The 17,596-nt window shown below is 43.9% G+C and overlaps 1 protein-coding gene across 1 annotated transcript in view; it reads left to right on the top strand.

Moving 5' to 3' along the window:
• The first annotated feature begins 407 nt into the window (after nucleotides 1-407).
• The window catches only part of col6a1 (collagen, type VI, alpha 1), a 107,185-nt gene continuing 89,996 nt past the window's right edge, over nucleotides 408-17,596 (top strand). The window contains exons 1-3 of the mRNA XM_085985445.1: nucleotides 408-752; nucleotides 1,241-1,370; nucleotides 16,651-16,854. Of these exons, the coding sequence (XP_085841571.1) occupies nucleotides 665-752; nucleotides 1,241-1,370; nucleotides 16,651-16,854 (422 nt within the window). The 5' untranslated portion in view covers nucleotides 408-664. The remainder of the gene's footprint in view (nucleotides 753-1,240; nucleotides 1,371-16,650; nucleotides 16,855-17,596) is intronic.

The raw sequence follows: 17,596 nt of genomic DNA, 5'->3' as shown, positions 1-17,596 counted from the left end.
TTTCTACTAAGTCTGCTTTCTGGCAGTGTGTTCCAGATGATAATTCGCTGTGTAAAAATGGGTTTTTTTTGCCAATTATCTTAAATCTATGTTCCCTGGTTACCGACCCTCCTGTGGAAACTTGTTTCTCCATGGAAGTGCATGCAGTGATGTAAGGGTGGTGATGGAACCCGTTTAAATATGCACACACACATATAGTACACTGTGAGCTAAAACTGCCAACATTGATGGGTGTGTCCTTGAAGCGGGTGGGGGGAATCAAGGGGGTTCTCGACATTGAATTCTTGCAGATTAAATATAAAACTTTCATGTTCATTTAATGAACATATAGACATGTATGCTTCAAATGTGTGTGTGCAAAAATGCAATCTTGTCACCTGGCACGTATAAGTTGAGATTAATTGTTTTATTAGAGTAAGGCTGTTGGCAGCTGGATAGATCGCAGCACAGCTGTATGGAGACCACATACTTTTATCCCGTTCCTAGGTCTTGGCTGGCTGCTTAGGGCCAGCCTACTTCACAGTTGATCTCTGTCTGAAGCAGAGACGAAGGCTTCAACTCCTCTCCTCAGCCTCGCTGTCTCTCTCACTGCCCTTTTTCCTGTCCTGATTCTCCCTCAGTCTCCGTGTGCTCAGCACACAAGCCCGCTACAGCGGTGGAAGCCATGGCTTTGAAAATATTATTCATCCTTTTTGAACTTTGCTGCACATGGAACTTCCTATTGGCACAAAAGGACATAGTCTATCATTCAGGTGGGTGCTTGCAATCTTCCTCACAGAGACATTTCCAACCGTTTGCAGAAGAATTCTTTAGAAATGACAGACTGGGTTTGTTTTGTTAAAGTTCATTACAGGCTGACCCGTTAAGTCAACGTTAACCGAATACTTTGCATACGCTCTTTTTTAAAGTGTGCAATTTTAACTTGTAGCCTGGATTTAAAGTGTACAAAATAAAAATTAAGACGTGATGTTGAAATCTTGTGCCTGTTGTGGGTGATTCCCTTTTTGCTTTGCCATATGCCTCTGGTTTGTTTATGGGCTCCTCTCCAGTGTAAAACAGTCAGATTTGCAAGATATGCAAAACAAATGTGGAAATGGTTGCTTGCCTCTCAAGACGGTGATTTTTCAATTGTAAATTTTAACAAGGAAATTTTGCTGAACCTTTAAGAGGGTGACAGCTTTAAGCCTAGTGTTGATACGTTCAAGTGTCAGACATTCTAATCATGCTCTTGTTTCCACAGATTGCCCTGCCGATTTATTCTTTGTGCTGGACACATCTGAGAGTGTCGCTTTAAGAGTGCAGCCCTATGGATCCCTTGTAGATCTTGTGAAGAAGTTTACCACAAATTTCGTCGACAAGTTGCATAACTGGTAATCATTGCATTCTTTGCTATTATATCCTTTCACTCTACATATCTGCAACTAAACGGCAAAACTGGAAAGAAGTGGCTACTTGTAATTCCCTTTGTGCCTGAAGGTGGCGCTGCAGGTTGTGTGAAAATGGCTACCTCCCCTAAAACTGGTTCATTCCCCAAAATCTTCCATTTTAAAAAATTTCTATGTATATACATATAGATATCGTTTGTGATCTCGCCCCTTTGCATTGCTTCCTTCCTAATGTCGAAAGTGACAGCAATAATGGCTCTATTACCAGTTGTTGGGAGAGGTGGGGAGGGGATTTGAACCTGCTACCAGTGGCCAAGTGGCCATTTTAATTGCGATGCTATCTGTTCAGCGGGGCTGGGATTTGGTGTGACCAATCGAACAGATTTCTGCCTTTAACACGTGCAGCACAATCTGCGGCCCGGGTCCCACAGTTTGGCATCATGGCGGTGAATACGTTGGCTTGCCTGCCGATCAAAGTGATAACAACAATTTGCATTCTTTAACATAGTAAAGCGTCCCAAGACGCTTCACAGGAGTATTATCAGACAAAATTTGACACCGAGCCACATAAGGAGATATTGGGACAGACTTGGTCAAGGAGTTAGGTTTTAAGGAGCATCTTAAAGGAGGGAAGAGTGGTGGAGAGTTTTAGGGAGGGAATTGCTGAGCTTAGGGCCTAGGCAACTGAAGGTGTGGCTGTCAATGGTGGGGCAATGAAAATCAGGGATGCACAAAGGGATAGCAAATCACGCACCATGCTAGTTCTCCTGTAGCTTTGTCAATTTGAAAAGAAAATTGTTGCTACAGTAAACTGTCTTGTGGAACGTTTCAATGCTTATCAAAATAACGGGCATAATAATAGAATAAAGGAATGACATTTCTATTGCGCCTTTCATGACCAAGGACATCCCAAAGTGCTTTACAGCCAATGAAGTACTTTAAAAAAAAAATAATGTAATCACTGTTATTACCATAGAATGATACAGCACAGACGGACTTTTGTCCCATCGTGCCTGTGCCGGCCCTGTGAAAGGGCTATCCAATTAGCCCCACTCCCCTGCTCCTTCCCCACTGCCCTGCAATTTATTTTCCTTTTCAAGTATTTATCCAATTCTCTTTTGAAAGTTACTATTGAATCTGATTCCACCACCCTTTCAAGCAGTGCATTCCAGATCATCATAACTTGCTGAGTAAAAAAAATATTCCTCATCGCCCCTCTGGCTCTTTTACCCATTACCTTAAATCTGTGTCCTCTGGTTACTGATCTGCCTGCCAGTGGAAACAGTTTCTCCCTACCTACTCTATCAAAATCCCTCATAATTTTGAACACCTCTCTTGAATCTCCCCTTAACCATCTCTGCTCTAAGGAGAATATTCCCAGCTTCTCTCATCTCTCCACGTAACTGAAGTCCCTCATCCCTAATGTAGGAAACGAGGGAGATGGCACGTATCATTTAATGTGTGACCCAAATAAAGTGCCCAAGAGCCTAACAACAAGATGTTCGTTTTAGGATCGGGCCTACTCAAGATGGCAGACCACGGTGCCCTTCTAGATGATAAAGCTCTTAAAAGTGGATTACCAACATATTTGGCTCCCGGTGGCTGGTTCATCACTGCAGCTGCTGCCCCCTCCCCACCCCATGCACGATGTGCCATCGCTATAACAGCTCCGGGATGATCTGTGCACCACAATGTGACTTCACCATAGGCCTGGCCCTGCTTGCAATAAATTGAAGGCATTAATTCTCTCACTGCTTACTGTGCTTCTCCAGGTTTAGTCAAAGATGCATGAATTACGCATATTAAATAGTCCACAGAAGCAGCTGGCACATAACAAGTGATATTTGAAGAGCTTGCATTTAATTAGCACCTTTTGCAACCTCAGGACATCCCAAAGTACTTTGACATCAAGGGGCAGACAGGGCCTCAGTTCAAACATCTCATCCAAAAGATGACACACTCCAACACTCCCTGAGTACTGCACTGGTGTGTTAGCCTGGATTATGTGCTTAAGTCACTGGAGCGGGACTTGGACCCACAACCTTCTAACTCAGTGGCAAGAGTGATTCCAACTGAGCCATGGCTGACACCTTGTTTCCTTAGAAATGATGCAGGGTAATTGTTACCCGTTCTGTGAAGGGGGTTTTGTTTCACGAGCACAGAACTAGTTGTAGGTGCACAAGACACCTCAAGGTCAATTCCTATTTGAAGTATGTTAAAATATTACACTAGCCTCTAAATTTACAATGGCCCAGTAATTCGGGTCCCAATGCGTGAGTAAGCACTGTGTACTCACGCGTGGGCCCGTTGGAAGTGCCGGTTTTCAGCATGCACAGCGCATGCGCGGAAAACCGGCATTTCCTTTCCTCTGAACCAAGGGGTTCAGAGGTGGAACGCGTGCACGCAGGAGTCTGCGCGTGCGCGTTGAAATTCCTTTTCTTTTAACAGGGTTGCCCGTGCGAAAAGGCCTCCAGTTTTTACGCGAGAAAAAAGCAGACGTAAGTACTTAGTTTTAAAAGGTAAGTGGTCTATCAATTAAAGTTAGTATTTTTTTTCCACAGGTTTATTATTTTTAAAGACTTTACATAAGGTAAGTGTATTTTTAGACCCGATTTGTTAAAAAATTATTTTTTTCAAAAATTTGAATAATTGTTTAAATTAGTTTTTTACAGTTATTAATAGTTCATTTAATTCGTGGGATTTTTTTTAACTTTTATTTGAAGTTTAAGTACTGTTTTGGGCACCCGGAGTTTTCATGAGTTTGACAGTTCTTACTATCAAACTCATGAATGAACTTTTGCAACCTCCGATTGGTTGCCCAGTGCTCACGTGATCCCAGCCGGCTCATCGAACTAACTACGCTGCTGGATCACGCAAGCACAGTGCGCCGGGAGCTGAACCGGGCCACTGACAGGAAATCCATGCAGGGCCAAGCTTCAACTGTCGGTGCGCTATGTAAGTGTAGGTCGAGGGCTTGCACCCACGGGAAGCCCCCAACACCAATTTCTGGGCCAATGTTTTAAGCCTGGCGGAGAACCAGTTTTATTTTAATGAAATTTCACTCAAGCTTATCTCACGGTAGAAAATGAAATGCCGCTCCACCTGGTTTCATGAATCATCTTCTTGTGGGAGTCTCTGGTCAATTCAATTCAATTCAATTCAATTCAATTCAATTTTATTTGTCATATATGCAACAAACGTGTGTACTGCACAATGAAATGTTGATTTTTACGAGTCCTCTCAACATTGGAATAAATATGGCATAGCAATGATAAAAATACTAATAGAAATACAGTAATAATAAATAAAAACAACAATAATAAATAATAATAAATTATTCATTCATGAGTCTTATGGCCTGGGGGTAGAAGTTGTTTCGAAACCTGCTGGCACGAGACCGTATGCTTCGGTATCTCTTACCGGACGGGAGCAGGGCGAAGAGGTTGTGGCTGGGGTGGCTCGCGTCTTTGATGATTCTCAGGGCCTTCCCCCGGCACCTCTCGGGGTAGATATCCTGGACAGCAGGTAGTTTAATTCCTATAGTATGTTGTGCAGCTTTCACCACCATCTGCAGAGCCTTGCGGTCTATGGCGGTGCAGTTGACATACCGTCTGTTATCCAATGTGCTGAGTATCCAGTGTGACTCTGTTCTCGGAGCTTCTGGTACCTTAGCATCAGGTACAGTGACAGATCATTGTGTTTGTGCTTGTACAATGGTCAAGGATGAATAATTTAGGGCTTAAAGTCAAACACTTGGACGCTGAAATCCAAGCTCATTAATACTTTTTGGTGAGTGGACCTCCAGTCAAGCTGATTAGCTGTCAGCAGTGGCTCAGCGGGTAGCTCTCTTTACCTCAGAGTCAGCAGGTTGTGGGGTCAAGCTCCATTCCAGAGAATTGAGCACAAAATCTAGACTGACACTCCCAGTGCAGTACTGAGGTGCTGTCTTTTGTATGAGACGTTAAACTGAGGCCCCATCTGCCCTCTGAGGTGGATGTAAAAGATCCCATGGTACTATTTTGAAGGAGAGCAGGGGAGCTCTCCCCGGTGTTAGAACATAAGAACATAAGAAATAGGAGCAGGAGTAGGCCAATCGGCCCCTCGAGCCTGCTCCACCATTCAATAAGATCATGGCTGATCTGATCCTAACCTCAAATCTTCTATCACTCTGCATCCACCCGAACCCATGTGATCTCCCGGGAGAGGCGAAAAACCAGATAAAGACCCAATGGCCAATTTGGGAGAAAAAAATCTGGGAAATTCCTCTCCGACCCATCTAGGCGATCGAAATTCTTCCAGGAGATCACTCTGTCCCTATATTTTCTACAGTACTTACCTTCTGTAAAGGCGATCTCCACCCCAGCCAGGAACAGGAATAAAACCATCTCCTGAAATCTAACAGAATTAGAACACAGTAGGAGCAGAACAAGGCTACACGGCCCCTGGGCCCGCTCCACTACCCACAGGGCCATGACCATTCCGAACCCAGACTCATGTCCAATTTCCTGCCCGCTCCCCGTAACCCTTTATTCCCTTTACTTCTAGGAAACTATCTATTTCTGTTTTAAATTTATTTAATGATGTAGCTTCCACAGCTTTCTGGGGCAGCAAATTCCACAAACCTACCACCCTCTGAGTGAAGAAGTTTCTCCTCATCTCAGTTTTGAATGAGCAGCCCCTTATTTTAAGATTATGCCCCCTAGTTCTAGTTTCACCCATCATTGGGAACATCCTCACCGCATCCACCCGATCAAGCCCCTTCACAATCTTATATGTTTCAATAAGATCGCCTCTCATTCTTCTGAACTCCAATGAGTAGAGTCCCAATCTACTCAACCTCTCCTCATATGACCACCCCCTCATCCCCGGGATTAACCGAGTGAACCTTCTTTGTACTGACTCGAGAGCAAGTATGTCTTTTCTTAAGTATGGACACCAAAACTGTATGCAGTATTCCAGGTGCGGCCTCACCAATACCTTGTACAACTGCAGCAATACCTCCCTGTTTTTATATTCCAACCCCCTAGCAATAAAAGCCAACATTCCATTGGCCTTCTTGATCACTTGCTGCACCTGCATACTAACTTTTTGAGTTTCGTGCACCAGGACCCCCAGATCCCTTTGTACTTCAGTACTTTCCAGTTTCTTGCCATTAAGATAATAACTTGCTCTATGATTTTTCCTGCCAAAGTGCATAACCTCACACTTTCCAGCATTGTATTCCATCTGCCAAATCTCTGCCCACTTACTTAGCCTGTCTATGTCCCTTTGCAGGTTTTTTATGTCCTCCTCACTCACTACTTTCCGTCCCATCTTTGTATCATCTGCAAACTTTGATATGTTACACTCGGTCCCCTCCTCCAAATCGTTAATGTAGATTGTAAAGAGTTGGGGACCCAGCACTGACCCCTGCGGAACACCACTAGTTACTGGTTGCCAATCTGAGAACGAACCATTTATCCCAACTCTCTGCTTTCTGTTAGAGAGCCAATCCTCCACCCATGCCAGAATATTACCCCCAATCCCGTGATTTTTTATCTTGAGCAATAATCTTTTGTGTGGCACCTTGTCAAATGCCTTTTGGAAGTCTAAATACACTACGTCCACTGGTTCCCCTTTATCCACCCTGTATGTTACTTCCTCAAAAAACTCAAGCAAATTTGTTAAACATGACTTCCCCTTCATGAAACCATGCTGAGTTTGCCCTATTAAATTATGTTTATCCAAATGTCCCGTTACTGTCTCCTTAATAATGGACTCTAACATTTTACCAACCACAGATGTTAGGCTAACAGGTCTATAGTTTCCAGCCTTCTGCCTACTACCCTTTTTAAATAATGGTGTTACATTAGCAGTTTTCCAATCTGCCGGGACCTTTGCTGAGTCCAGTGAGTTTTGGAAAATTATTACCAATGCATCCACAATCCCTACCGCTACTTCCCTCAAGACCCTGGGATGCAAGCCATCAGGTCCAGGGGATTTATCCGCCTTGAGTCCCATTATTTTACCAAATACCACTTCCTTAGTGATTTTAATTGTATTTAGTTCCTCCCCCCCTAGAGCCCCCTGTTTGTCCAGTGTTGGGATATTCTTAGTGTCCTCTACTGTAAAGACTGATACAAAATAATTGTTCAGTGTTTTTGCCATCTCCATGTTTCCCACCATTAATTTCCCGGTCTCATCCTCTAAGGGACCAACATTTACTTTAGCCACCCTTTTTCTTTTTATATAACTATAGAAACTTTTACTGTCTGTTTTTATATTTTTTGCTAATTTACTTTCATAATCTATCTTCCCTTTCTTAATCAATCTTTTTGTTATTCTTTGCTGTATTTGTCCCTCAACCAACATCACTAAACACAGATGATCTGGTCATTATCACATTGTTTGTGGGACCCTGCACTCCCAGCAGGGAGACTCACCCACTTGGAAAACTTATCAGAACTTCATGCAGGCTTTAACCATTTAAAATGAATGGCCCATCTCTAATAACGTGGTTGCAGTGAAAGTTGCTGGAGGGACATTAGATATTAGGCTGAAGCTGAGCTTTACTTTTACGATAGCAAAATACTGTGGATGTTGGAAATCCAAAATAACAACAGAAAATGCTGGAAAAACTCAGCAGGCCAGGCAACATCCGTGGAGAGAGAAATAGAGTCAACGTTTCGGGTCGAAACCCTTCTACAGAACTGAGAGAAAAGGCAGGAAATGAAACAAAAGGCAGTTTGGGGGCTGGGACATGGGGGAGGGGATGAAAGAAGAGACGTAAGAGATATTCAAGGTGAGACGAGATAGTAATAGGATAGGTAAAGAAACAGACAGTGGCTCTAAATGAGGTGTGAAATGCGCCGACAGAGTGAAAGACAGCTGTCATGTGGGAGAGAGAGAAAGAGAAAGAGAGAGAGAAAAAAGGAAAAGGCACAAACCAAAAGTGTGGATAAAAAATATAAAAATATAATAGGGGCCGAGGTTATGATCAGATCAGCTTGGTGTCTGATGCACCCGGAGTCTCCAAACTACTGGGAGACCTATATTGATTTTCTGTTTGCCCCCATAAGATCCTGTAGGGACCCAGCCAGACCAGAAATTAACTATAACTTAGCTAAGGTTCAGGTTGGTACGAGCCAAGAGTTAGGAACCCGTAGGTGTGCACAGGCGTGCTGCTGGAATTTAACCAGCTGTTGTTTAACTAGCACAGAACTTCCAGCTGTTGGTCCACTGAGGACTACCACTGGGACATTAGGCAGGGTTAGCTGGAGCTCCTTGCCCAGTGGTAGGTCTGCCACTCCGGGGCCCACGCAGACACAAGACTGGCTGTTCATTCGTCAATGTATGAGGTGTGGTCCGATTCTTATTCCCATTATTAAATGATGATCCTTTTCAGAAAGTGAGATTGTACGATGATTTAATCACTGCCATCTTGGACTGCTCACTTACTTTAATCTGTGTCAGCCATGGCTCAGTGGGTAGCACTCTCCCCTCTGAGATCAGCAGGCTTTGTGGGTTCAAGTCCCACTCCAGAGACTTGAGCACAAAATCCAGGCTGACACTCCAGTGCTCGTACTCAGGGCGCAATGCGATCTTTTGGATGAGACGTCTGCCCTCTCAGGTGGACATAAATAACCCCACGCCAGTATTCAAAGAAGAACAGGAGAGATCAGTATGTTGAGGAACCAACTGGGAAACAGGCTATTTTAGATCTAGTATTGTGCAATGAGAAAGGGTTAATTAATAACCTTGTAGTAAAAGGGCCTTTAGGGAAGAGTGACTATAATATGATAGAATTTTATATTGAGTTTGAAAGTGATTTAGTTAAATCCAATAATGGGGTCTTAAATCTAAACAAAGCAAATTACGTGGGTATGAGGGGCGAGTTGACTAAGGTAGATTGGGAAACTATATTGAAAGGTATGATGGTAGACAAGCAATGGCTAGCATTTAAAGAATTAATACATAATTTACAACAAATATACATTCCTTTAAGGCACAAAAACCCCACAGGGAAAGTGGTCCAACCGCGACTGACGAGTAGTTAAACATAGTATTGGATCAAAGGAAGAGGCGTATAATGTTGTCAGAAAGAGCACTAAGCCTAAGGGTTGGGAGGATTTTAGAATTCAGTAAAGGAGGACCAAGAAATTAATAAAGAAAGGGAAAATAGAATGAGAGTAAACTAGCGAGAGACATTAAAACAGACTGTAAAAGCTTCTATAGGAATGTAAAAAGAAAAAGATTAGCGAAAGTAAATGTGGGTCCCTTACAGGCTAAGACAGGAGAAATTATAATGGGAAATTAGGAAATGGCAGCAAAATTAAACAAATACTTTCCGTCTGTCTTCACGGGAGAAGACACAATAAACCTCTCGGAAATAGTGGAGAACCAAGGGTCTATCGAGAATGGGGAACTGAAAGAAATTAGTATTAGTAAAAAAATAGTTCTGGGGAAATTAATGGGACTGAAAGCTGATAAACCCTCCGGACCTGATGGCCTACATCCTAGCATTTTGAAAGAGGTGGTTATAGAGGTAGTGGATGCATTGGTTATCATCTTCCAAAATTCCATTGAATCTAGAACGGTTCCCACGGATTAGAAGATAGCAAATGTAACCCCACTATTTAAGAAAGGAGGGAGAGAGAAAATGGGGAACTACAGACCAGTTAGCCTGACATCAGTAGTAGGGAAAATGCTAGAATCTATTATTAAGGACGTGGTAACAGGGCACTTAGAAAATAATAATAGGATTGGGCAGAGTGAACACGGATTTATGAAAGGGAACTCGTGTTTGACGAATCTGTTAGAGTTTTTTGAGGTTGCAACAAGCAGAATAGATAAGGGGGAACCAGTGGATGTGGTGTATTTGGATTTTCAGAAGGCATTCAATAAGGTGCCACACAAGAGGTTATTAAACAAAATTAGGGCTCATGGGATTGGGGGTAATATACTAGCATTGATTGAGGATTGGTTAATGGACAGAAAACAGAGAGTAGGAATAAACGGGTCATTTTCGGGTTGGCAGGCTGTAACTAGTGGGGTACCGCAAGGATCAGTGCTTGGGCCTCAGCGATTCACAATCTACATCAATGATTTTGATGAGGGGACCAAATGTAATATATCCAAGTTTGCTGATGATACAAAGCTAGGTGGGAATGTAAGTTGTGAGGAGGATGCAAGAAGGCTTCAAGGGGATATAGACAGGCTAAGTGAGTGGGCAAGAACATGGCAAATGGAATATAATGTGGAGAAATGTGAAGTTATCCACTTTGGTAGGAAAAATAGAAAAGCAGAGTATTTTTTAAATGGTGAGAGGTTGGGAAATGTTGCTGTTCAGAGGGACCTGGGTGTCCTTGTACACGAATCACTGATTCAAGACCGAGATCACTAGATTTTTGGATATTAAGGGAATCAAGGGATATGGGGATAGTGCAGGAAAATGGAGTTGAGGTAGAAGATCAGCCATGATCTTATTGAATGGCGGAGCAGGCTCGAGGGGCCGAATGGCCTGCTCCTACTCCTATTTCTTATATTCTTATGTTCCTGGTGTCCTGGTGAATGTATATCTCTCAACCGACACCTATTACAGATGATCTCATTGCTGTTTGTGGGCCCTTGCTGGTCGCAAATTGCCTGCCACGCTTACTACATTTTTGAAATGAAATGTCACTCAATATTACTTCATGGTAGAAAATGAAATACCGCTCCACCTAGTTTGTGAATCATCTTCTCATGGTGTGTGTATGGGCGTTTCTGGTATGCTATCCAATTTGTTGAGTATCAAGCGTGACTCTCTTCTAGGAGGCGTTATATAACTGCAAGTCTTTCTCTTTACTAATGATATATAGATATTGCAATGGCCTTGTAGCATTGCTCCATTATGGTGTAGGTACAGGTCTGAGAGCAGCAGTGTGATAAAGCTGTTGTGGGACCTTGCCAGTGCAAGACTGAGAGTAACAGACCAACCCAACTGACCTAATATGCTAATGTTAAGCACGGGGCTCATTTTCCATAGTAGCTGATCTGTCTTTGTGGTGCAGGAGTGGGAATCACATCTTGATGTCTAAGTGGAATTTGGAATAGGATATTTGGAATTGATATAAGGAACCCTGAGGCCATTATTTTTGGGTGGCTAAATAGATAAATGCTTTCCATGGGCAAATCTACAGTGCAAGCTTTGTTCCACGGTGTTCCAGGCTTGGATCGCCCAGCCCATTGAGGGTGGTACTCCTTGGAGGGGACATTTTAGAAAGGTCATAAACACATACTGCGTACATTCACCAGGATGATGATAGGAATAGCAAACTACTTTTATGAGGAGAGACTTGAGATACTAGCACTAAAATATTTCCTCTGGTAGCGGAGTCCAAAACAAGAGAGCATTACCTTAAAATTGGAGCTAGGCTGTTCAGGGGTGATGTCAAGAAACACTTCTTCACACAAAGGGTAGTGGAAATCTGGAACTCTCTCCCCCAAAAAGCTGTTGAGGCTGGGGGTCAACTGAAAATTTCAAAACTGGGATTGATAGATTTTTGTTAGGCAAGGGTATTATGGGATATGGAACCAAGGCGGGTAAATGGAGTTGAGAAATAAATCCACCATGATCTAATTGAATAGCGGATCAGGCTCAAGGGGTTGAATGGCCTACTCCTGTTCCTATGTCCCACTGGAGCAGAGAAGGCTAAGAGGAGATTTAATAACAATTTTAAATGACGAAAGGTTTTGGTAGAGCAAATAGGGAAAGCTACTTCTTGTAGTTGTGGCGTCAGTGACAAGGGGTTAGCAGTTTAAAATATGACACAAAGAGCGCGAGGAGAGAGGTTAGGAAAAGTTTCTTTGCACAGTGGGCTGTTAGAACGTGGAATGATTTTCCCAAGGGACAGGCTGAAGCACAGACTGTTGTGTATGTAATATGTGTGCTACTTTGAACCTATGGACAGGACTGCACTACTTGTTGGGCGTAGTGATACGCAGTACCACTCCTGGCCATAGGGGTATAAATAGTACTGTGGGTGCTGATCTCCCCTCAGTTCCCGCCTGTGGGCATGAAGTAAAGACCTACGTATAGTCCCTACCTCCAACCAGTAAAGACCTGTTTTATTGTTACTGATTAAGTCTGAGTATTAATTACTTGAACAACTCACAGATTTAACACTGGCGACGAGTCTGATTCGGACCCTGCGGCAGTCACTCCACGGCAGCTTCGTCCACAGCCAGGACGTTGCAGAGAGGTTTCCACCCTCTCCACCCCACTGGAAGACATCCTGACCTCGGAGCCTCCATCGGCGACCGTCAGCTTCTTCTCCAGCTTGGTGGTGGGTAAGCCGTTGTCTGAGCCGGGCAGCGACGCGACAGGCAGTCGACCGCGTTGGCCGCACGAACGGGGCTGGGGGAGCTGGAGGAATAGGGCGCGAGAGCCGCTTCGAGCGGGAGGCGTTTCAACGGAGCGATCGCATCTCCTGATAAGAGCCGAGAGCCGCTTCGCGATCCAGCGATCGCATCCGCTGATAAGGGCCGCACTCGGGCGATCGCGGCGAAGATAAGGGCCGCACTCGGGGGCTGAAGGGAGACGGCGTCGGGGGACGGGTGAAGACCGCCAAGCACGGGAAAACCGCCATTTTGTGGGCGGAGGACAACGGCAAGAGCGGGAAGCCGCCATCTTTGATAACAAGTAAAGAAAATAAAATCTGAGAAATTGCAAATCTACAATGCCTAAACACGGGAATATTAGCACCTTTGATAGTGACCTCGCAGATTGGGCCATATATGTTGAAAGAGTAAAAAATTATTGTAAGGCCAATAAAATTCGTGACCAAGATAAAGCTCTAACATTATTAAATTTAATGGGTGCGAAGACATACGGGCAATTGAAACACCTGTTATCACCAGATGAACCGGCGGATAAGACGTTCGATGAGATTGTTACTGTCCTGAAAGATCATCTAAACCCCACGCCGCTGATGCTAGCGGAACGATTTAAATTTTACGACAGAAGGCAGCTACAGCATGAAAGCAATGCTGATTATTTGCTGGAATTGCGTAAATTAGCGAAATATTGCCAGTTTGGAACGGGACTGACAGAGGCACTTCGAGACAAATTTGTGTGTGGTTTATTTAAACAGGATACACAAAAGCGACTGCTCGAGGAGAATGAGCTGACGCTTGAGAAGGCGGTCACTATGGCAGCAGCACACGAAGCCGCAGCGAGAGGCACGGCAGTAATGCAGCTACGGTCACCGGAGCTCAGTGCACACAAATTGGGTGTGAGTCTGGCAAATGTTATCGTTGTGGAAAGACAACGCATGATCAGAACCAGTGTTGGTTTAAAAACCAAGAATGTAGAACTTGTGGTAGGCTTGGACATATAGCTAGAGTATGCAGGTCAGGGAAGAAGACCAGCAACAAGAAGTCACTGCAAGGAAAATACGCAAAGGTACACAAGGTGACTGAACAGGAGTCCGATTCAGACGCTAGCAGTAATGAACTGGCTAGCTTAAGCTGTAATGAACTGGCTAGCTTAAGAGTACTCAACGCTGGTAAGGGTGCAGACCTCCAGACAATTTGGGTCACTCTTCAGATAGAAGGAGTCCAAGTAAAACTGGAATTGGACACTGGATCGGCATTGACGGTCATAAATAAGAAAGATTACGGAAAGTTATTCCAACATATTCCCCTACAGGATACGGGGATTATATTGAAAACATACACGGGGCAAAGAGTGTACCCCATCGGGAAAATAGAGGTTGCAGTGGTCCACAAGGGCGAAGACAGTCAAATAATGGACTTATATGTGATATCTGAAGGAGGTTCTCCACTACTAGGACGGGAGTGGATTAGGAAAATGAATATGGACTGGCATTTCCTACAAACAATAACGAGTGAGAACTCGGTGAAGATAGTCGGCCCAGACTCTGGAACGGATGATGGTAAGCCCAACTCAGGTGCAAAAGACAAAGTTTCAGCACAGAATTCCACTGAGCAACAACAACATAGTTTAACTGTGGATTCTGCGTCTGGCAAGTCTACTGATGTGCCCATTTCTGAGGGACACCGGGCTCGAACTCAACTCCATTTCAAACTACAACAGCAATTAGAACAAATGCTTCGCCGTTGTGAGCAAGAGTTGAATGCAACGAAAGAGTTCTTTGATATAGAGTTGGAGAATCTGGAAAGACAACAGAAGCAGTTGATGGAGAAAATGGAACAGGAGCACACAAAACGTCTGATGTCAGAGGAGTTAACGGTCAGCCAACTCCTGCATATGCTGAAGGACAGGACTCTGAAATGGGAAAAACTTGAACACGAACTTCAATATTCAAACGAAAGGGGTTCGGAGCTCTCAAAGGTTATTGGAAGAGCTGAGGTGGCAACACAGACTGAGATGACTGCAACAGAGCAGCCCTTGGATGCCAAAAGTACGCTGACTCACGTCAACATAGAACAACAGACCGCTGAAACAGCTGCTCCGGTAGAGGGATTGAATAGTCCGATCAATCAATCTCCAAAAGAAGTTGAAGTAGTAAAATCTCAAATGAGGTCATTAGTAAACGACTTGCTGAAAGCCCAGAAAAAGCTGGATGAAGAGGTACGCATGAAGAAGTCTCTTCAGGAAAGATGTCTGGACTTGGAACAAAAGCTGGCTAACGCCCAGCTGGGTATGGAGGAAATAGAAGACCCTCTCGCTGGCCTAGATCAGGACGACACCGAATATTACTATGTCCTGTCCTGCCCAACTTGTAACTTCGACTCCCACCATACAGAAATCATGGAGGAGCACCGAAAGTCTACGGAACATCGGGAGAAGGTGGCTCTACTACGGAAAAAGGAGGAAGAGAAGGAGGAACTGCGCATGCAGCTGGCAGCTGACAGTGGAGCCCAGAGAGTCTCCAAGAAGCAGAAAAGGAAAAGTCGAAACAGAAGATGACCCATCTGAACCATTATTACCTCTACCAGATCACACACGTGGTCCCTCCGAACGGAGCCAATTCAGTTCGGAAGTTCAAACTGTTAAATCCATGGAAGGACTATTGAATGAGTCACTCCAGCAACGTGAACCGACTACACCACAGAGATTGAATCTGTGAACTGTTTTCCGCAGAGACTGAATCTGTGATCTGTTTTGACATGAAGTTATCTATGTATCTATGTTATTCTGTTATGTAAACCTGAAGTTATATATGTATATATGTTATTACGTTATGTTAAATGGGGAGATGACTGTAAAGCTAGGAAGGGAGGAATGTTGTGTATGTAATATGTGTGCTACTTTGAACCTATGGACAGGACTGCACTACTTGTTGGGCGTAGTGATACGCAGTACCACTCCTGGCCATAGGGGTATAAATAGTACTGTGGGTACTGATCTCCCCTCAGTTCCCGCCTGTGGGCATGAAGTAAAGACCTACGTATAGTCCCTACCTCCAACCAGTAAAGACCTGTTTTATTGTTACTGATTAAGTCTGAGTATTAATTACTTGAACAACTCACAGATTTAACACAGACCATGGCATCTTTTCAGGGAAAATAGGATAGAACTGTGAAGCAAAGGTAGGCCTACAGGGAGTGAGCAGGGCAGTGGGATCAATTTTGGATTGCTCTAGCAAATACCTTTCTATATGGTTAGGATTTTCTTATAGAGACATTTTCTAGGAATAAGCAAGGATCAAGTTCCTTTAACTGCACCCCCCGCCCCCTCCACCCCACAGTGCAATTTTCTTCACCACCTCATCGATACAGTTGAAGCTTTTAACTCACCAGTGGCCTTAGATTGCTATGGTAGCTGCACTGATTAATACATTTGCATAATGTCCCTCCGTGCACTCATATTACAGCAATTCTTAATCCAGTTTAATCCTATTGGTTTACCTGAGGAAGTGAAACCCGAGGCTGGGCGGGGCTCTCTCTCCTGCAGTGCAACTGTAGATTGTCAGAAGTGTTATTAATAATCTCTCACATGTCCCATCATCTATTTCTGACTCCTTGCCAGGGTGCAATGGCATTAAGACAATTCGATATCGCCCATCTTACACTATCGGCAAAAGTCAAAGTTACCCCCGCTGCGCTGACTTTGTGCGAGAGTGTAAAACGGATGATCGCGAATTGCCAGCCTGTTTTACATCGCTCTCTCTCGCGATTTTTATTTTCATTGACTGCACTCAGGTTCAAAAAGGACCCCCAAGGAGCTTTTCGAAAGGGGAAGACAAGCGGATAATGGGGCCAGAGAAATGTGTCAATCAAGCGGATGTAAATAACACCAGGTGTCTGTCTACTGCAGGTACTACCGATGTGACCAGACATTGGAATGGAATGCTGGAGCGCTGCACTACAGCGACGTCGTGAGGAAGATCCACCCTCTCAGTTTTATGGACCAGAAGGGAAAGATAACTATGATTCAGGATGTCAATCAAGTGGATTACATTGGCAAAGGCACCTACACAGACTGTGCCATACGGGAGGGAGCTGAGGAACTTCTGCTGGGGTAAGAGTACTTTTAAGAATTGTACCATCAGGGAACTAAGACAGGGAAATATATAAATAATTTGCTGTGTCTATGCAAGCTCTACGTGGGTTCAAGAGTAAGTGACAGAACAAGGGTCTCACATCAATGTTGACCCTATAATGATGCCAGTAGCAAGGTTACATCAGAACTGTACAGCCCTTAGTTCGAGGGGTACTTGTACCAGCGCTGTACGCATGCTATTGCCAAAGGAGCATGCAGTTGCTATGCCAGGGAGACGTGCCATTACCACTATGATGAGTTACATTGAGACTATGTCCACATTGATTCTCATTATCAGATCAGCGCAGTCATCAGTGCCAGATGTCTTGGTGGTAGATCTACACTGACACTGCTATAACAGGTGTATCATAAGGAAAGAGGCTTTGACTTCCCAAGCCTAGTCCTTCCAATGGACATGTGCAATATGCACTGTCAGGGCCTCCCCATAAACATATTTAATCTTCGATGGATAATTGCCGATTAATAAGAGGATAATTGGACAAGATGTCCAGAATGTCAATATAGCTCTGATGAGTTCTGTTCTATATATATGGGCAATCCCTGTATAACTATCTGTACCTCTATAAACTTCAATCCATTTCCTACCAAATATCTCCCAACTGTTTTTTAAAGGAGTTCATTAACATAGCAACCATTGCATTGTATGAAAGTTTATTAAATGGATCAATGGGTTGGTCCTACTGTCACCTGGCACTTTCTA

The sequence above is a fragment of the Somniosus microcephalus genome, chromosome 4 (genome assembly GCF_052327205.1).
Source record: "Somniosus microcephalus isolate GS21.2 chromosome 4, FLI_Smic_1.0, whole genome shotgun sequence".
Taxonomy (NCBI): Eukaryota; Metazoa; Chordata; class Chondrichthyes; order Squaliformes; family Somniosidae; genus Somniosus; species Somniosus microcephalus.
The sequence above is the reverse complement of the archived record's forward strand: the minus strand, read 5'-3'. Positions and strand labels throughout refer to the sequence as shown.